Below are 21,949 nucleotides of genomic sequence, written 5' to 3' on the forward strand. Positions count from 1 at the left end.
TGAGTTATGAAAATAGGGGTCAGATGGAGGTGCGGTGCTTTAAATTAAACTGGCAAAATATATCTTTCATACTAAATTGACTCTTTCTGTCTTGGAAATGAATGTTTAATCAGTTAAGATGCTGAAGTCGAGGGAGAAGCCTTAAGCATATTTAATTTTGTAAAAGGAGCCCGCTGCTCCTTGTATAGGACTCCCGCCGGCAGCCATACCTTTAAAGCAGAAGAGACGACTCCCATGCACGCTGGGAGACCACGCGGGCCGGGCAGGGGACCAAAAGGAATTGGTGGCCTCTGGCATCAGAGCCAAGAGGGCTTGGCGTTAATGAGATGGCTGTCAAACACTTTGGCCTCATCCACTGCTCCAAGGACCACATCCTTGACATCTCAGCCTATGCAGAGAGCACCTGAGGCATCCTGGTCCTTGGGGTATCCTCTGTGCCACTGGTGACCCTGCAGCCAAGCTGCTCCATCCCTTGGGCACCTGCTAAAACTGAGAGGTGCATGGTAGACAGCTGCGAGTAAATTCTGGTTTTGTGACTTAATAACTATGTTATACTCATTCATTCATAAAATACATAAACTACTGGTGTCAGGTCATCACTTCCTTTAGGAAGCAATAACCCCACATCTGAGCCAGCTGCCTCTTCTAGGTGGACAGAGCAACATGCACTGATTCCATCAGAGCATTTACTGCATTTTCAAAAATGAGCTCTTCACCTGTCTCTCCACCTGCACCAGGGGTTCCTCAAGGGCATTTTGTAGATCTAGAGTTCAGAACAATGCCTGGTACCTAGCTGGCTCTCAATCAAGGCTGATCACTGTGGTTAAGTCCAAAAATGGCCTCTTCAAGACATCAGATTCTAATCCCTGGAACCTGTAAATAGTACTGTATTTGGAAAAAAGAGTCTTTGCAGATGTGATTAAGTTAAGGCTCTTGGGATGGGGAGATGATCCTAGATTATTCCTAAATGCCCTAAGTACTTAACCATCCTTATAAGAAAGGCAGAGGGAGATTTCACTGACAGAAGAGAAGGCGATGTGATGACAGGCAGAGACTGGAGTGATGCAGCCACAAGCCAAGGACAGCTGGCTATCACAAGAGGCTAGGAGAAGTATGGGATGGATTCTTTCCCAGAGTCCCTGGAGGAAGGTCACTCCTCCTGACACCTTGATCTTGGTCCAATGATACAGATTTTGGACCTCCATCTTCCAGAGCTGTGAGAGAATAAATTTCCATTGTTTTTAAGCCACCGAGTTTGTGACAATTGTTAGAGCAGCCACAGGAAACTAATATGGTCACCTACCTGCTCTGAGCCTCCATTTCCTCACTGCAGTCGCTCCTGCCTCACTCGGAACTTGGGAGTATTACGTGGGAAAATGTTTGTAAAGCCTCCTGCACAATGCTTAACATCTGCAGGGTGCTGACACAAATTCCAGTATCACCCACATAGCATGCACATCCATACACACAGACACACACCTTCAAGCTTCAGCTCAGACAAATTTAAAACAATCGTCTTCAAGGGTGCTTTGTCCCTCTTTGCCATACAGTCCCAATGGATGGACACGTTCTTATTTGGTTTCCTACTTGGTCCGGCAGCCTTCCCCTGGGTAAAATAGTTTGGCTTATCTTTCATTTCATAACGAGGGAATATAAAACCCAGTGAACCCTTGAAAACTCTCACTAATGGAAGAATTAAAGCTATCTGAATTTGTGAAGCATCTTAAACATGCACTAGTTTTTAAAGAAATCTGGAAAATGGCTACAAAGTACCTATTTGGACTGAGCCCAACAAAAGCATTTTCTAGGAGGAAGGATGGGGGGTCATCTCTGATAAACAGATAATATCCTTTGTAATTATCAGAGCTATTATAACCAGGTGGCCCTACCAAGGTACCTGTGAGTATCTGCAGTCTGTTCCTTTAGGTAAATGAGACTTATGGGAAAACACTGCCATTTGGTTACAGTGGGAATTCATTTTTATGACTAATAATAACAATAGCAAATATTCCCTGATTGTTTACTCTCTGCCAGACATTTGTTAAGACTTTACATACATTATCTCAGATACACGTCACTGCAAGAAAAGAGGACTGAAGCTCAGGATGTGGGACCAGGATTAACACAGGTCCTGGGATGCCGGAGCCCACGCATTTACCACTAGCCCACACTGTCTCCACTGACCACCAGCATCCCAGACCAGTGACACTGTGGCCCAGAAGTGCAGCCAGACGCACCCCTTATCCATGGCCCTCCCCAGGGTACACACCGGAGACGTCTGCAGGGCCCCGCCCTTGCCTCTGTTACCATAAATCCTGAACCAGGACGGTCTGGAATTGTGAGGTTTTTGTTAGGAAATTATCTGGGCAAGCAGCTAAGGTAAAAGCGTTGTAACAAAGTGGAATTAAAACCACATAGCTGTGGAATCCGCAGGTCTCAGAGAGAGAGAAGGGGAAGCGGAGAACCTGCATTATTGATGGGCTCGTTCCTCAACAAATGGAGCATCAATTTCCATTGAGCACTTTAGTCAGACCCTGAACAGTATAAAATGTGGGGCTTGAGTTGGCTTCCTCCTTCCCTCCCTCTCTCTTTCTCTCCTTTTACATCTCACTAGCTTCGAAAAAACAAAAGTGACGCGGCTCTCAAAAGTATACGTACAGTATACCAGGTTTTTTTTTTTTAAGCAAGGAGATTTGGTGGTAACAAGAGTAAACAATAAATAAATAAAATACAGTTAAGATTGTTAGACGATAAACTGTACACCTGAAGGTCCCAGGCATCTGCTAGAATTGGGCCACAAATTTGGCCATGACCTCTGAGCAGCCTCTGCAGAGATGAACATGATCCATCCAACATCATGTGATTCTGATAGGAAATCAATTTAGTGGCCCCTCCTCCCCTCCATAGGTGTGTTTGTGACAAAATCAAGGACCGCTTCCTCCTGGACACAGTGGCGGGTCCAGCCATGCTGTCATGGTCCTCCCTGGAAGACCCAAACTGTCACCTGCCAGAGACATCAGGGAAGACGTTGGCTGCTGGAAGCCTTCACGCCTGCTGCGCAGATGACACTAATGATACTGCTGGAGTTCCTGGATCCAGCTATGCCTGAAACCCTTTGTCCACCCCCGGATATTTCAGTCTTTTTTTTGCATCAGCTTATTTGAGTTTGATTACTGTCACTTAGGAATGAACTTAAGGGTTGTGACTAGCTGTGAAGGAAAAAGCAAAACTAAACACACATCACAGTCATTCAGGAGAAGTACTAGAATTCCCTTAAGGAGATTTTCCCATTGTACAAAACATTCTCTACTGATTTTCTGTAGGTCTTGATTGTTCAAAGCAACCATCCATGCTGAAAAATCATACATTTCCTCAGTATGGTATTCAGGATCTTTATGATCAGGCCCTGCTAGTTTTCACTCCTCTCTCCCTATATAGCTCCATGTCCTTTCTCTCCAGCCCAATAAAAAGAATGACCTCCATGCCACTCCTAAGCACAACATGAGCCTCCTGCCTCTTGCTTTTGTACATGCTGTTCCCTCAGCCTGGAAGGTCCTTTCCTTCCCCGGTCTGCCTGCCAAATTTCCACACATCCTCAAAACTCTAAGTCAGTAATCACCCTCTTCCCTGCTAGCTTAAGCAATACGATATTTTAAAAACAATCTGATTCTATTTATATGAAATGTGCATAATAGGCAACTATACAGTAGATCAGTGGTTGCCTAGGGCTAGATGATGGGGGCATTTGGGGATGATGGTTAAAGGGTATAAGGTTTCTTTTGGGGGTGATGAAAAGGTACTAAAATAGATTGTGCTGATGGTCACACAACTCTGTGAATATTCTAAAAGCTACCGAACCATATACTTCAAATAGGTGAATTGTATAGTAGGTGAATTATATTTCAATAATAAAGACTTTTTTTTTTTTTTTGGCCACACCAAGAGGCTTGTGGGATTCTGAGTTCCCTGACCATGAATCGAACCCAGGGCCCCTGCAGCGGAAGCACAGAGTCCTAACAATTGGACCGCCAGGGAAGTCCCCCTCAATAAAGTCTTTGAAAAATAAAAATAAAGATGAGACTATACTATTAAAAATAATAATAAAACAAATAATACCGAGGTACTATAAACTCAGCTTCAGAAATAAGTAGTGTGAGGACATAAATTTCCCTCCATGCCCACCCCCAGTATTCTGCAGACCCCCCATGCAAGTAACCAACTGAGCCCAGACCCTGTCCATGAGCAGAGGGTCCTCATCAAGGCACTGGCATTCTGCTCCCCCTCAACTCTCTTTCCTGCTGTGACCAGCAGGAACCATGGCAGGTAAAAGGGACTCACCGTGGGCAGCTGGCCCGATAGCAGGTGGCTGTCCTGGGCCAGCATGTTGGACACCATGATGGCTGGGAGGTCCATGGCCTGGTAGGAGTAAGCAGGGAGCAGCCCGTTGGGCGTGAGGCCGTGGCACAGTGAGTGGTAGCCGGCTTCGTGGTCCCCCAGGTGAAGGAGGGATGGCTCGGGGAGGCTGGGAGGCGTTATTGGGGGGATCTCATAGTCTTCGTTGCTCTCGTTCTGGCTGTTGTAGGTCTAAAACATCAAAAGGGCATGTTGTTGAGGGTCAATGTCTTACAGCTGCAGAACAGGCTTGACAGCACCAAAAATAGCAACAATGATAACCCCTTGGCAAAGGAGAGAGGGGATGATCCCTCTGCAAGGCACACAGTCAAGATGGCCCAGTCAGACTCCTGACCCATCCCCAAATGGGTGCTTCCCTCTACTATACAGTCTGTATACAGAAACCTGCCCTCCTGGAGAATGGGGCCAGCTCCTGTTCACCTGTTCTTCTCTGTTTTCCCACCAAATCTGGCCCCTGCAGCCCACCATGAATCCATCTGTCCACACCCACCCATTTTACAGATGGAAGAACTCAGGTCCAAGAGGAAAGCGGCCCATGCAGGGCTAGTAGAAGAGCTGGGAGTGGAGCAGAAGTATCCTGACTCCCTGCCCCATGGTCTTCCAGGGCAGCTGAACGGCCTTCTCTTATATGTTCCCAACTGGGTCCTCTCTTGGTCTTTCTCATCTTGGTAAACGATAAAAACATTCCCCCAGGAGCACGAGCTACGAGCCACACTGGACACCTTCCTTTCCAAACATTATTTGTTCATTTTTCCCACCTCACTGCACTGACTAGGAAGCTCCATTACAGTGCTGAATAGAAATGGTAAGAGTGGACACCCTTGCTTTTTTCCTTATCTTAAGTAGCTCAATATTTTTAACACTAAGCATGATTTGCCATAGGTTCTTACAGGTATTTTATAACAGGTTAAGGGCATTTCTTTTTCTTTCAATTATGCGTCAAATTTTAATTTTATTGAATTCCTTTTCCCTGCATCTACTGAAAGTCTCAAGTGACTTTTTCTTTTAATTCAGTTAATATGGTAAATTGCTACACTTGGTTCTTCTAATGTGAAAACAACCTTGCATTTCTGGAATAGACCCTACTTGGTCATTTTATGCATTATTAGATTTTGATTGCTGACATTTTGTTTAGGATTGTTGCATCTAGTTCACGAGTAAGATGGGCCTATGATTTTCCTTTTTCATACTGCCTTTGTTGGATTTTAGTACCAAGGTTATGTTAGCCTGGGGAATCATTCCTCCTTTTCTATGCTCTGAGAGCGATTAGACCTAGGAGAAGAGTTATATGTGAACTGCAAGATGGATCCAAGAAAATATGAAAGAGAAGTTTCAAGATATAGAGGACAAAGTGAGGGTGTCTAATGGACATCTGTTCAATCAGCATTCTGGAGGGAGAACAGTGAGAATGCGGCAGAAGAATAACTGAAGAGATAATGGTTGGGAATATTCCAGAACTGATGAAGGACACCAAAGGTACTGGTGAATATGATGGTAAATCTTACAACAGTCATAAAATATAATGTGTAGAGAAGGAAAAAAACATGAAACCACAACAGCATACAAGAAATCAATCTTCTAACATCCTTATATTCTTTGGTAAATTAAGTATGTGTATTAAAATAGCTAGGGCAGTTGAAGCCCATTATAATATCTGGTTCTTGGTGGGTAGGCTCTCAGTAAATATTTGTTGGATGAGGTCATTGAGGGGGTGGGGATGGGTAGGATTCGAGTGGAGTAATGGTGGGAGGAAGGCCCACATGGTCTCTAAAACACCTGCTTGTTGTTAATGCCCTTCTCCTCGGGCATCTGTGAATCTCACCACAATTCCTGGGAAAGAGCCCTAGACTGCCCTTTATATCCACAGAAACATGCTCCAAGAGGGTAGTGCCTAGCCACACTCATGCCCCCGCCTTGGACCCAGAGCCCAAGCCACCTCTTGCTTACTGGCTCCCTCTGCAGGGGTCTTGTGAGATTATTTCACGGATAGGCAAACAGCAGTCCAGGAAGCAGTGACCCTGTGGGTGGCAAAGGGCATCCGGAGCCATCAGGAATAGGATCCAGTCTTCTGACCCCAAGATCTGTCTCCTCCCTACCACATGAAGTTGCTTCCAAGAGCTGGACCAAGCTCACAGGTTTGGGGACTGACCCCTGCCTAGTTGCCCTATATGCATACAACCAAAGTTATATATCTCATACTGCACGATCTCAGCCTGTCATTGCTCTCTCTCGGCTCAGTTTCCACACTCGCACAAAGGGGGACAGGGGATGGGCTCATCCACTTTTCAAGCTCCGTGGCTAAGTATACGCATTAGCTATTCTATCAATATCCATGGAATTTCAATCCAATTTGATGGGAGTCCCCCAGCTGGTGTGTGGGAGTAACAGAAGGACCAGGAGAGGGCCCAAGGAAGATCCAGTTTCTCCTGATCAAGCTTGACACATAGGTGGAAACCATGTCCTGGTAGGTCTCAGCTCTACCGACAACAATTTCCTTGAGCATTTTTTCAATCAGGGAATATAAATATCTAACATTTATTGAGCATATAGTATGTGCCAGGTGTGAGCACTTTACAAAAGTTTAATGCATTTAATTCTTACAACATCGTTGTGAAGGAGGTTCTGTTATTATACAGCCATTTTATGGATACAGAAACTAAGGCACAGAGAGGGGAATTTACCTGCGAAAGTCACACAGTTAGAAAAAGGTCTCACTCCCTCCTCCCCTAATATACACTGTCTGCAAAGGAAGGCAACGTTTTCTAGTCTGTGACTTGGCTCCTGAGACTCTGGGTCCTAACAATCCTGAGAGGCAGTGCCAATCAAGGCCAAACTGAGGGCTTGGGCACCAAGAAACAGGCTTTGGTCCAGCCTTGTTATTGATGAGCTTGGGAAAGTAACTCCTCCCACTAAAAGGTGAAGATCAAAAGCACGTTTTCCTACACAGGAACCCAGACCAATGCTCTCCCTTACTGTCTATCACCCGGAATATAGCCCCCATTGTTAGTTACTGATCACCCAATATATGGTGGGTGTTTTATGTGCACATCATCTCTATTTATTTTTCCTCCATAATTTCCTAGGTGTATAACAAATGGTATGTGTCTCTAATATCCCAGCTGTGTCTACAGTGACCTCCTATGTCTCCTTAATTACAAGTGTGGTCACCTATGATCTCCCTAATTCCCCAAGTGTGACATCCCTCAAATCCCCCAGGGAGGTCTACCTTGATGTGGGTTGTCAACTTTATTCCCCAGGTCTGTCTACCTTGATATGGATGTCTCCCTAATCCCGCAGGTAGGCCTGCCCTGAACTAGTTCTTTTCCAGTTTTATTAAGATGTAATTGACATATACATCTCTTAACTGTTAAACGCATCCTGTATTTATCCCCATTTACAGATCAATCCCCCTCTGAGTCTATGTCCATTCTGCTCCCAGTGCCCATTCCTCAAATAAAGACATTCTGAACACTCCCTGCCTAAACACTAGTATGTCTCTACTGAAAAAGAGGCAAAAAGAGAGAGGCCCCTCCAAACTTCTTAACATGGTGCCCAAGGGTGATGAAAATGCTTCAGATTGTATTGTGATGCATCTTGGTGCATACAGGCGGGTGTTAATGTAACTTCACCTTTACATGCATCTCTTCCAAGACAAGATACCCAAAGGTCAAATGGTATAATTTTGTGGTTAAGGATATGAATGGTACATAATTGGGTGAAGGGAGATTGATTGCTCTAGGGAGCAGAGAGGGGAAAGGGGAGAAATACCCCCAAGAAATCAGAAATGGCTGGAGAGAAAGCACTCTGTACCCTTCTATGCCTGGCACCTCACTAGTAAACCCCCCACCCCTGATGTGAATGTAACCATCCACTCCGTGTGCACCCTCACCAAGACAGCTGAGCAAGGCTCTGGCCAAATTTCACCAGAAATCGCGCTTACCAGCTCTGCGTGGGACCTCCGTGCTGCTGGGAACCGCTCCCTTCCACCTTGTTAATCTCCACGATGATTCTCCCCTGAGTAGTCCTCTAACTCCCTTTCTGTCCCTTTGCCCTTTGCAGGTGCCCAGTCACCTTCTACTTCATTCACAGGGAAAACAGAAAATAGCTTCCAAAATGTCCTGACACCAGAACCACAAACCTGCCCATTTGGCACCAACGTGCCTCCTGTTTTGATGCCAGAAGAGCCATCCCTCCTTCTTCCCAAGGTCCATCTCCCTACCTGTGTATGAATGGTCCTACCCCCTCCTTTCTCCCTCTGTTTCAAGGACCTTGGTCATTCCATCAACCATTCTTGTTTCCGGCTCTTCAGGCTCCCCTCCCTGCTGGACTGAGACGTGCTCAACTCTCTGGTCTTACACACTCCCCCATCCCTCTGCAGCTGCCACCATCTCTCCTCCGGTTCACACCCATCTTCTGGAAAGGGCTGTCCTCACCCATCGGCTCCCCTCCCTGTCTCCCATTCACTCCATAGCCCACTGCAACCTGCATTCTCTTCCCTCCATGCCCTCACCAACCAGTGAGCTCCATGGCACCAGGTCCAACTGGCTTTTTTTTCCAGCCACATCTCATCTGTCCCCTCAGCAGTGACCCCCTCAGCAGTGACAGTCCAACTGATCCCTTTCCTTCCTCTTGCAAACATCCCTCCTTTAGCCTCCAGGACCTCGTGCTGTCAGTTATCTGCCCACCTTCTTGCTTCTCTGTCTCCAATGTCAACTCCTTCTCTGCCAGCCGTGTTGGGGTTTCTTGGGTTCAGTCCTGAGCGATCCTACACCTTCTCCCCAGGTGGACCTCACCCAGTCTCAGTTTCAACTTCCATCTTTTTTTTTTTATAATTATCTCTAGATAGAATGTTTTAATGAATTTATTGATTTAATTTATTTATTTTTGGCTGCGTTGGATCTTCGTTGTGGTGCGCAGGCTTCTCATTGTGGTGGCTTCTCTTGTGTAGAGCATGGGCTCTAGGAGCACGGGCTTCAGTAGTTGTGACTCGTGGGCTCTAGAGCGCAGGCTCAGTAGTTGTGGCGCGCGGGCTTAGTTGCTCCGCGGCATGTGGGATCTTCCTGGACCAGGGCTCGAACCCGTGCCCCCTGCACTGGCAGGCAGATTCGTAACCACTGCACCACCAGGGAAGTCCCTTCAACTTCCATCTTGATGCTGCATTTCCACCTCCAATTTTGGTCACTCATCTGAGCTCCAGATCTGAGCATCTAAATGCCTACTCAATGCTCCCACTTGATGTCTCACAAGCATCTCAAAGTGAACATGTGCAAAGCTGCAATCACGATGCCCCTTCCCCCAACCTGCACTTGTGTCTCCTTCATCCTCCACCCAGTTAATAAAGCCACGAATTTGGGGCTTACCTTCAGTCACCCCTCAAGTCCAATGAAGCTCCTCTGAAATATCTTTTAAACCTATCCATTTCTCTCCATTCACACTATCTTGGTCCAGGCCACCAGCATCTCTTACCTGGGGAACTGCAACAGCTTCCTTACTGGTCTCCCATAGCCCACTCTTGTTCCCACCAATCCATTCCCTTCATGCAGCCAAACGGGTCTCTAGAAAGATGATCATCTCACCACATAACTCCCATGCTTACAAGGCTTTGATGGCTCCCCTCTGTCCTAGGATAAAGTCCATAGAACCAAACGTGGCTTGTAAGTCTTCACCTGGCCTGGCCCCCATCACCCTTCTAGCCACAGGGACAATTTCCTGCCTCCAGGCCCTCACACAGTCTGTTCCTTCTGCTAGAATGCTTTGCCCGTCACTCGCTCTTCCTTCATCTGGCCCATTCCTACTCATCCCTCAGCCATAGGTTTGGTTTAAATGTCTTCCCTGACACTCTCTAGAGTGTCACACACCCTGCATTTCTTCTTGGAAGTACTCATCAGATTTGTAGCTAGCTTGTTGTATAATTATTTGTTTAATGTTTAATGTGAGTTCTGCCAGGACAGCCCTTGTATGTCCTGTTTTCCAGAATCTGGCACAAAGTCAGAGCTAAATAATTAGTTGGATGGGTGAACGAGCCAGGTCCTATGGCAGAGGCCATAAGCATGCATCTCACTCAACCTTCGTGACTGCCCTGGAGGTGGCCCTCACTGCTGCTATTGCACAGGAGGCAGTACGGTGTCAGTGGTTCAGAGCCTTGAATTCTGGCTCTGCCACATACTCGCTGTGTGGCTTTGGGCAGGTTACTTAACCTCCCTGTGCCCCAGTTTCCTCGTATGTGAAACGAAGATACTAACAGTATATACTATAGGGCTCCTGTAAAGAGTAAATGAATCAACATGTGTAAATGGCTCAGGACACCGCCTGGCACAGAGCCAGCCTGCTCAGCGATGGTTGTTATTGCTGTTGTTATTGTCCTTGCCAGGAGTTTCAGAGACATCAAGGAACTTCCCCAAGGACACAGGACAAGTAAACAGCAGCTCACCCACTCGGTATCCTCACTGTTTTGCCCATCATGAATGTTCCTAACTCCTCACGCCACAGGTCTGTGCATCACAGGGTGATGTCTGGCTTCAGCCTGACCACCGAGATGGGCCAGGGGCTGGCTGCCTTTAGATGGCACTCAGCCATAGGTATCATATCATCCCGGAAAGCAGAGTCCCAGGAAGCCTTCCCCAGACCCTCCCACAGCAAGACTCCCCTCCTCTCATTCCCCCTCCACAGCCTCATGTGTGTTCCCCAGAGCACCCTTATCGCCTGCAATGATTTGTGGCTCTTTCCTTCCCTTTAGCTTGTGTCCCCTCCCCACAGACTCCACGAGGGCAGGGGTTAAGGCTGTCTTGTCACCAATGCCTGGCACACAGTAGGTGCTCAATTAGAATGTGATGAATGAGCACATGAAATGGGAGGATGCAGCAGGCTTTGGGTTTAGACTTTACCTAGGGGTTTCCATATCTGCTCCTCCCAACAGACTGGAAGTCCCTCAGTCACCCACTGTTCATGTCTGTGGACTGTCACCTTCCTCTCTACTCCCTGCACCCACAACAGGTGCTGTCACATGGCATGTGACAGTAAATGCCAAATGACGGCACGAGTCCACACCTTTCATTTAAAAAACCGAAACCTTAACACACTGGAACCAGCCCGAATGACCAGAAGCCTTTTCCAAAAATAAGCATATGTTGCATCAAAATATTGGAATCACACAATTATGACAATTCACTTAAAGAGGCAATTAGCACACTTAAAAATAACTATACATGCAAACACGTACACGCCTCCTCTGAATGCAATTAAATCCTAAATGCATGACACCTGAATACCACCCCAGCTTGCTATGGATTCATACTGTGTGCCAGTCTCTGGACCTGGTATTTTCACACTCATTCTCCATTTAATCCATATGAGTTCTGCAAGGAAGTGACTGTTCTCTCCATTCTGCAGATGAAGAACGTGAAGCTTAGAGAATGAAGGTGTCCCAAGTTATTCTTGGGATAACAAGAAGTATTGTTGGGATTCAAGCCCAGGTCTTGGGACTCTGAATCCATCATTTTCCCACACTGGGTCAGAGACCTATTCAAGACTCCTATTCCTCACTTCCTCTAAGTAAGAAATGGACCACTCAGTGTTGCCTAGTTTGCTCTCCAGCACCAGTGTCCTCATGAGACATAGAAAGAGATGCCAAGTTGTAAGAGCTCTAGAAGCTAAAAATATGAGCAGATCTTACAGAGAAACTTCTGTAAAGAGTTGTCTTTTCCTATCCACCCATCCTCTCTCAAACACACTTCCCTGGTGTTGCAGTGGTTACGAATCCACCTGCCAATGCAGGGGACATGGTTTGAGCCCTGGTCTGGGCAGATCCCACATGCCGTGGAGCAACTAAGCCCGTGTGCCACAACTACTGAGCCTGAGCTCTAGAGCCCGCAAGCCACAACTACTGAGCCCGCATGCCGCAAGTAATGAAGCCTGTGTGCCTAGAGCCTGTGCTCCGCAACAAGAGAAGCCACCGCAAGGAGAAGCCCGCACACCACAACGAAGAGTAGCCCCCGCTCGCCGCAACTAGAGAAAGCCCGCACACTGCAATGAAGACCCAACACAGCCAAAAATAAATAAGTTAATTAAGTAATTTTTAAAAATGCATTCCAATCACATTTTCATCCCACCATCCACCAAAACTGTCTGGCAAGGTCGCCAGTGACCTCCATGTTACTAAGTCCAATGGTCAGATCTCAGTCCCAACTGTCCACGTTGACCTTCTCGAAGCATTTGACATACTTGGCCACCCTCTTTCTCCTGGGAATAAATTTCTTCAAGTGCTTCTAGGACACCACACATGTTGATCTTCCTAAATCACAGGGCTTTTCTTCTCCATGTCCTTTGCTGGTTCCCATTCTTTCCCTCAACCTATTAATGATGTCACAGAGCTCAGATCCCAAACCTCTTCACTAAATACACTCAGTCCTTGAGGATTTCATCTAAACTCCTTGCTTTAAATACCATCTATATGCTGCTGACACCCCAGCTCATATCTCCAGACCAGACCTCTCTCCTGAACTACAGATTCATAGAACCCACTGTATTTGACACCCTTGTTTGGATTTTAATAGACATCTCAAATTTAACACGTCCAAAAGAGAACCTGTCAACCCATGGTTTTCTCCTCCTCAGCTAATGGCAAGTCCATCCTTCCAACTGCTCAGGCCAAATGCCTTGGAGCTATACTTTGACTCCTCTCTTTCTCTCATACCCTACACCAAATCTGTCAGGAAATCATATTCACCCCACCTTCAGAACAGATACAAGATGGAACCTCTATGGTCCAAGCCATCATCCTCTTTACCCTGGATGAGTGCAGTAGTCTCCCACCTGGTTTCCCTGCCTCCGCCCTTGCTTTGGTCTATTCTCATTCAGAGACCAGAATTATCCTGTTAAAATGTGAGGTCATGTCATTCCTTTGCTCACCACACTCCAGTGGCCCCCTTCTTACTCAATTAATAACAGGGTCCTCAGCAATTCCATTCCTGGGTGTATATCCAAAAAAAAAAAAAAAGAAAAACACCTATTCAAAAAGATACATGCACCCCAATGTCCATAGCAGCATTATTTACAATTGCCAAGGTAGGGAAGCAACCTAAGTGTCCATCAACAGATGAATGGATAAAGAAGACGTAGCACATGTGTGTGTATATACATATACACAGACACATACTACGGAATGCTACTCGGCCATAAAAAGAATGAAATTTTGCCATTTGCAGCAACATGGATGGACTTGGAGGGCATTATGTTAAGTGAAATAAGTCAGACAGAAAAGGACAGACTGTATGGTATCACTTATATATGGAATCTAAAAATACAACACACTAGTGTATATAACAAAAAAGACGCAGACGCACAGATACAGAGAAGAAACTAGTGGTTACCAGCGGGGAGAGGGAAGGGGGAGGGGGAGTATAGGGGTAGGAGTGGAAAAGGGTTATTATGAGATTATATAAAACCATGTGTGTGAAACTTTTGAAAATTGTAAAGCACTGTAGAGTTTAAAGAATCTTTCATTCAATAAAACCTTCCCGCCATCACCTCTTAATATTCTCCTCGTTCATGCCAGTCTGGCCACACTAGGCATGATTCTGTCTCAGAGCCTTTGCACTGGCTGTTCCCTCTCTCTACAACATTCTCCTCTTAAATATTCACAGAGCTCATTCCTTCACCCCTCAGGTCTTCACTCAAACCCCTGCTTCTCAATGAGGTTTAACCTCACTGCTCAATTTTAAAGTCACAAACCATCAGCCATACTCTACTGTTTGTTTGTTTTTATCATTTGTTACTTCCTAATATCCTGTATATTGGGTTGGCCAAAAAGTTCATTCAGGTTTTTCGTAAGATGTTAAGGAAAAACCTGAACGAACTTTTGGCCAACTCGATATTTTATCAGTTTATTATGTATCACCTGCCTCATTCCACTAGACTATCAGCGCCACGGAGGAGGAGATTTTCACCTGTCTTGTTCACTGCTGTATCCCCAATTTCTTCAACAGTGCCTGGCATGTAATGAGTACTCAGAAAGTATTTGATGAATGAATGAATAAATAAATGAATGAACTACTCATAAAATGCCAGAAGAAAGAGTGGTAAGAAAATGAATGGACTGGCAAACCATGAAGATACCCCCTTCTAAGGAGAAGGCTTACTTTTGGCTCTGATCCAAGGGTAAGACACAGGTTCAATCAGTCCAGCATTCCTCCCTTCCTGGAAGTGGTGCATGAAAAACTGTTATCGACTGTCCTTTGTGGGGAGCGAGTGGGAGTGGGGAGGAAGAGGCACTGAGGCAAACAACAGGGCTAGGAGGTAGGGCTTTACCAACACGTGACATCTACCATACAGATGTGTGTTAGGAGGTTGCTAGAATCACCTTATTTCTCAATTCGTCCATTTGTGCTTCTCTTTCCAAATCAACTAAATAATGAGAACTCAGAGCAAAGCAATATGGCTGGGGTAGAAGGGGCATCCAGGAGACTGGCAGGTTTCTCATGCACCAGTTCTAGGAACGGAAGACTACTGGACTGATCCAAATGACCTTTGTGACTTGCGCTTGGGTCAGAGAAGGGTAAGCCTTCTCCTGGAATTCCTAGGAGGAAAGGTCTTAATTGAACATCAAAGCCAATGATTCCTTGAGACAGGGGAATAAACAAGCAAGGGGGCAGCCTCTGGGCCTTGAGAAAGGGATGGAGAAGAAAGAATCTAAGAACACCCATTGGACCAGAAGCCTGTTGCAGTGACAAGCTTATGTTCCATGAAATTATCAGAATAAACTCATTTGCTTACCACAATAAAATAAGTGAATCAAAAATTCAACCATAGGAAGTAACAAATATAGATAGATAGATAGATAGATAGATAGATGATAGAGATATATTCTTTTAAATAACCCTTTCCGAAACAAATACTTAAAGCTCAAACCTAGAGAATGAAAAGAAAATCAAGAAAGGGATTCTAGAAGGAGTGGTGAGCTGAAAAACTACTACAACTTATATTAATTCAAAATGGCTGTTGATAAGGTGACTGCAGGATTCAATGTGACTATCTTGTAAGGATTCCTAAAATAGAAGAGGTATAGGACAGAATTATAAAATTAAAAATGATCACAAACAAAAAATCGACAGGATTTTGCTAGAAGCTATGCCTTCCTTAAAGAAGACTACAAATACTGATTAGTTATTTATAGTGTAAGGAAAATTTAAGTTTAAATATTTTGTTCTAATTTTTTACATGTATTGAGTTGAAGTTCACATAACACAAAATTAACACTTGCGTGGCATTTAGTACATTCATGTTTTGTGAACACCACCTCTATCTAGTCCCAGAATATGTTTGTCATCCCCAAAAGGAAACCCCATACTTATTAAGCAGTTTCTCCCTACTCCCCTGGTCCCAACCCCTGGTAATCACCAATCTGTGTTCTGTCTCTGTGGATTCACCTCTTCTGGATAGTTTCATATAAATGGAACCATACAATATGCGACCTTATGTGGCTTCTTTCACTTAGCATAATGTTTTTGAGGTTCATCCATAATGTAGCACATATCAGTAGTTCACTCCTTTTTTATGGCTGAATAATATTCCACTATATGTATAAACCCAATTTGCTTATCCATTCATCCACTGATGGACATTTGGGCTGTTTCCATCTTTGGGCTGTTTCCATCTTTTGGCTGTTTCCATCTTTCCATCCATTTTGGGCTGTTTCCATCTTTTTGCGAATAGTGCTGCTAGGAACAAGTTTGTACATATATTTGTTGGAGTTCCTGTTTTCAATTTTTGGGGGTATATAGCTAGGAGTGGAGTTTCTGGGTCATACAGTTTGATGTTTAATTTATTGAGGAACTGTCAAACTTTTTTCCACGGTGGCTGCACATTTTACATTTCCACCAGCAACATCTGAAGGTTCCAATTTCTCCACATCCTTGCCACCAACACTTATGTTGCATTATTTGTATTATAGCCATCCTAGTGAGTATGAAGTGGTATCTCATAGTAGTTTTGATTCGTATTTCCCTAATGACTAATGATGTTGAGTATCTTTTCATGTGTTTTTTTGCCATTTGCATATCTTCTTTGGAGAAATGTCTTGAAGTCTTTTGTCCATTTTTAAATTGGGTTGCCTTTCTGTTGCAGTATTGTAAGTGCTCTTTATATATTCCAGATACTAGACCCTTATAAGATGTATGATCTACAAATGGTTTTCTCCCATTCTCTTTCTTGATAATGCCCTTGATACACAGAAGTTTTTAATTTTCATGGAGTCCAATTCATCTATTTTTTCTTTTGTTGCTCATGCTTTTGATGTCCTATCTAAGAATCCATAGCCAAATCCAAGGTCATGAAGAGTTACTCCTATGTTTTCTTCTAAGAATTTTGTGGCTTTAGCCCTGAGACATAAGTCGTGGATCCATTTTGAAATAACTTTTGTATATGGCAGGAGGTAGAGTCCAACCTCATTATTTTGCACATGGCTATCCAACTGTCCCAGCACTATTTGGTGAAGAGACTGTTCTTTCCCCATTGACTGGTCTTGGCACCCTGGTTGAAAATCAATTGACCACAGATGTAGGAGTTTATTTCTGGACTCTTATTTCTATTCCATTGGTCTATATATCCATCCTGATACTGTTCTATTGTGAACCACATTGTTCTGACTATTGTGCTTTTGTAGAAATTGGAAAGTGTTCTCCAACTTTGCTCTCCTTTTGCAAGGTTGTTGTGGCTACTCAGGACCCACTGCAATTTCATATGAATTTGAGGATCAGCTGTTCCATTTCTTCCTAAAAAGGCCGGTGGAAACTTGACAGAGATTGCACTGCATATGTAGATTGCTTGGGGAGTACTGCAATCTCACCAAAATTAAGACTTCCAATTCATGAGCACAGGATGTCTCCCCCATTTGCTAAGGTCTTCTTTAATTTCTTTAAGCTGTGTTTCATAGTGTTCACTGTTCAAGTCTTTCACCTCCTTGGTTAAATTTATTCCTAAATAGTTTATTCTTTTGCATGCTGTTATATATGAAATTGTTTCTTGGTTCTTTTTTTTTTTTTTTGGATTGCTCATTGTTGGTACATGGAAACACAACTGATTTTTTTTTTTTTTTTTTTTTTTTTCTTTTTGCGGTATGCGGGCCTCTCACTGCTGTGGCCTCTCTCGTTGCGGAGCACAGGCTCCGGACGCGCAGGCCCAGCGGCCACGGCTCACGGGCCCAGCCGCTCCGCGGCACATGGGATCCTCCCAGACCGGGGCACGAACCCGTATCCCCTGCATCGGCAGGCGGACTCTCAACCACTGCGCCACCAGGGAGGCCCCACAACTGATTTTTGAATATTGATCTTATACCCCGAAACTTTGCTGAATTCATTTATTATCTGTTTATCATAATTTTAAAGAAATTCCACACTGCTGGAGGAACAACAATAACAACAACAACAAATGGAAAAGAAAATAGAACCTAATCAAACCAACAAAAATCTGAAAAGAAAAAAAAGAAAATAGAAATGAACTATGAAACATGATAAAGAACCTTCAAAAATGACAGTATATTAAGACTAAATATTAGTAATCACAATAAATACAAATGACTTCAATTCTTTTATTAAAAGATAAAACATTAATATTTTGATTAAAATAAATGAATCCAGCATATGACATTTATAATAGGCATGCATGAAATAAAGTGACACAGAAGGTTAAAACTAAGCCGATATATCAGGCAAATAAAAAGCAGAAGTGGCAAAATTAATCACAAGTTAAGTACAATTTGGGGCAAAAGGCATAAAAGAGACTAAGAGTAATACTTAAGTTGATAAATGACACAATCCACTAAGAAGAAATGACAGACATAAACTTTTATGTAGACGGATAAATCACAGGAATATAAAACGTTGAAAAACTGTTAGAAGTACAAAGCGGATTTAACCAAACCATAAACATGAAGAGACGCTAACACATGTCTTCAAAAACTGACAAATGAATCAGATAGAAATGAGTAAGGACAGAAGATTTGAAGAACACAATTTCCTCTCTTGATTTGTCTCAAATTTAAAGAACACACATTCTTTTCAAATGTCCATGGAACACCTAAAAAACATGAGCATGTAATAACTACTCAGATAATCTTAAACTGTTCAAAAGGCAGGGATGATATAAGCCACATTCTAGGATCTAAATGTACTAACCTAGTTTTTAATTAAAAAGAAAAAAAGGGCTTCCCTGGTGGCGCAGTGGTTGAGAGTCCGCCTGCCGATGCAGGGGACGCGGGGTCGTGCCCCGGGTCCGGGAAGATCCCACATGCGGCGGAGCGGCTGGGCCCGTGAGCCATGGCCGCTGAGCCTGCGCGTCCGGTGCCTGTGCTCCGCAACGGGAGAGGCCACAACACTGAGAGGCCCGCGTACCGCAAAAAAAAAAAAAAAAAAAGGAAAAAAAGAAGGGAGAGAAGGAGGGAGCAGAAAAACATGGAGGGAGACGGACCCTCCTAAATACTTGGGCATTTTAAAAGCAATCTTCTAAGTAACTTTTGGGTTAGAGAGGAAATCACAACTGAAATTACAGACAATGAGAACACTACCTGACAAAACCTGTAAGAGGTGGACAATGGAAAATTTACAACTTTTTACCTAAATGAATTTATTGGAAGATAAGGAAGACAAAATAGATGAATTCAGCACTCAATTCAAGAAGCTAGAAATAGAAACAAGAGAAACCAAAAGTCAGTAGAAGACTAATAAAATAGAAAACAAACTTTAGAGAAATACAGGAAAGAGATGGTTTCTTGAAAAGGCTAACAAAATAGTAAACCACTGACAAGAAAAAGGACATCCAAAAAAGGAATGAAAAATACATTGATTCTTTGAAAGTTGTTGAGAATTCCTTTGTGACAGAGTATAAGGCTATCATAAATGTTTATTATTTTCAGCTTCATTCTGCTGTTTAAATCTTCTAAATAACTATTAGTTTTCTTTTTCTGTTTGATCTATTGGTTTCTGAGACAGGTAGGTCAAAAAATTGCCACCATGATTGTGATGTCATCAGTTTCTTCCTGTATGTCTGTCTATTTTTGGCTTCATATATTTCAGAGCTATGTGGTTAAGTATTTACATATTAATGATTATTGTATCTTCTTGGGGAAGGGTACCTTTCATTATGCAATGGTTTATCCAATTAATGCTTACTAGAAAGTTCTCAGACTGACATTTGGATTACCCATTTCCATCACCCACCCCGATGCTGTAGAGGCAGAAGGTTCACTGAGGGGGGATCTATAGGCGTAGAGTGTGGTTTGGCTTTCCTTCCATCCTGAAACCCCACTTTCGAGCCAAGTGAGAAAGACCCCAGTAGCACAGCTTGTTGGGACTCGGAATGCAACACAAAAGGGGAGGTGACACCTCATTCCGTGGTGAGTCTGGTGAGAAAGAAAGAGCTCTCAGGAGGACCCAACTTGTGTCCCCAGAGTTGAGAGGCTCTGTGACTGGAAGGTTTTGAAAGATGGGAGGAGAGCAGAAGCTGCCTGAAATGTCAGGGCCGGGAGAGATTGAGAGAATGAGAGCGAGTCAGAGAGCAATCTGCACGTCCCTGGTTTGGCAAGTTAAGGATATGTGAGTTGCTGGGGGCAGGTGAAAGCTAAGGACAGCGGTTGGCTAAAGGCATCTAAAGAGGTCCCACCCAAGATGGTAGCCTGACAGGGCAGGGGGAATCTCAGCACAGCGGGAGGTATGGTCAACAGGTATACCACCCACAGAGCAGGTCACAAGAGGTGAGCTGCAGAGTGAATCCCCAGCTCAATGTGCCCCATGGAAAAGAGCCAGCGTGTGAGAGCCTGCTATAACAGCAGGCACGGAGGGTAGGACTTCAACAGTACTAGTCAGCGAGATGTTTTGACCCTAGCCCTTAATCCTGTCTTACCCTGTCCTGATCCTGGAGTCTCGAGCAGCATCACAGGAAATGGGAGTGGATGGAGAGGTAACAGACCACCCCCATGCCCACTGCAGGTTTCCAAGGCAATGAGCCAGGAAGGAAAGAACATGGGATGGACCTCTGCCTTCTTGTATCCTGTGGAGTCCAGTCCGCTGAATAACCCAGAGTGACGGCAACAACACCTTATGTTTACACAGGACTTTGGGGTTCCAAATGCTTCCACATATTACACATATTTTTCCCATAAAAGCCTGAAGATTCTTGGAATACATAATCAGTGAGTATGTATATATATATATTTTAATCTACAGAAAGAACGCTGTCTTTGGACTTAGACTGACCCGGGGGAATTCCAATCCTGCCACTTACTTGCTGAGGGACCTTTGGCAATTTATCCCAACTACCTACTCCCAGTGTCTTTATCTACAAAACCCCACCTAACAGCTGAGAGAATTATATGAGGAAACAGATGTGAAAACACAGGAACAGAAGTCAACACAATCCCCTCCCCCGCACCCAAGGAGGGGACAAAAGAAAGACCTCGGGGTGTAAGCAGAACAAGTGTTACATATCTTTTCCATTTTGGAAACTGAGGTTCGAAAAGGCAAAATGACTTATCCAAAGTCACACGGGTAGCATTTATGGTAACAAGGACAAGAAGCCCTGACTGTCTGGGGACAACACAGATGCCACCATGATTCATGCCCCCCCTAACACGTACATCAATCCTGATTAGCCCAGGACAGGCCTGCTTTACGCCTCTTGTTCTGGGGTAATTTTTAATAGTGCTTCTTTCACTTTAAAATTGTCCTGGTTTGGACAATAAACTATATGATGGCCACCTACCATCCTAACAAATCAAACCTACACCCTATAAGAACATCTCAGCTAGAGGACAGTCCTTCAATTCAGTGTTTCCTGACTCTGTTTTCAAAACAAGGAAAATGGCATCTTACCCAAACCTGAAACCCCATCAACTGGATCAGGGCACCCAGCGCCGTAACTTCTTATTATGTGTACAGTAATTTTATAGAATTCAGTGGGGACTGAAATGCAATTTTGTCAGGCTTGTCTGTGTCCATAATGACCGAGTCAAATTAATCATCTTGGATAATACCCCTGTGTCACCCGTCCCAGAGGTGTTTAATAGAATCTTTCTGATTCATGTCTCGCAGTCCATCAGATCTGGAGTATTGCCACCCTTCTGAAAATCGGTACAATTATGCCTTCTTGTTGGGCTATCATTTTCCAGGACTAAAAAATGCTTCTTAAAAATAAATAAATAAAATCCCATGCCATATATAAGCGAAGCAGGAGTGGAAAAGCCATATTGTTAAAATTAAATGTGGACTCTGGAGGTGGTGGCGGGGAGGAGGATGTAATAGATTTTTAAGCCTTTATTTACAGGCAGAACCTCCAAGTCATGGCAACAGGGAAAGAGGAGAGTGTAGCAAACTCTCCCACTGGTGGTCCTGATGCTGAAAGGCTTGGATCGCAGCAGACAGAGGCATCATAATGTGACAATGACAACCAGTCACACTTGACATGAGTTTTGTTTACTAAAACTATATCTGGGAACAAACATGATAATCCCTGTGTGTTTTTTTGCCAGAAAATTATCTGAGTCACTTTA

The 21,949-nt window shown here is 44.1% G+C and overlaps 1 protein-coding gene across 4 annotated transcripts in view; it reads right to left on the reverse strand.

The window, feature by feature from the left end:
- Positions 1 to 21,949, reverse strand: part of TOX2 (TOX high mobility group box family member 2) — a 139,813-nt gene that overhangs the window by 42,877 nt on the left and 74,987 nt on the right. For all 4 annotated transcript variants that reach the window (XM_081257733.1, XM_081257731.1, XM_081257732.1 and 1 more), the window contains exon 3: positions 4,339 to 4,584. In XM_081257733.1, coding sequence (XP_081113859.1) covers positions 4,339 to 4,584 — 246 coding nt within the window. The remainder of the gene's footprint in view (positions 1 to 4,338; positions 4,585 to 21,949) is intronic.

This window comes from Mesoplodon bidens, assembly GCF_964165515.1.
Source record: "Mesoplodon bidens genome assembly, chromosome: 15".
In the NCBI taxonomy this organism is placed as follows: domain Eukaryota; kingdom Metazoa; phylum Chordata; class Mammalia; order Artiodactyla; family Ziphiidae; genus Mesoplodon; species Mesoplodon bidens.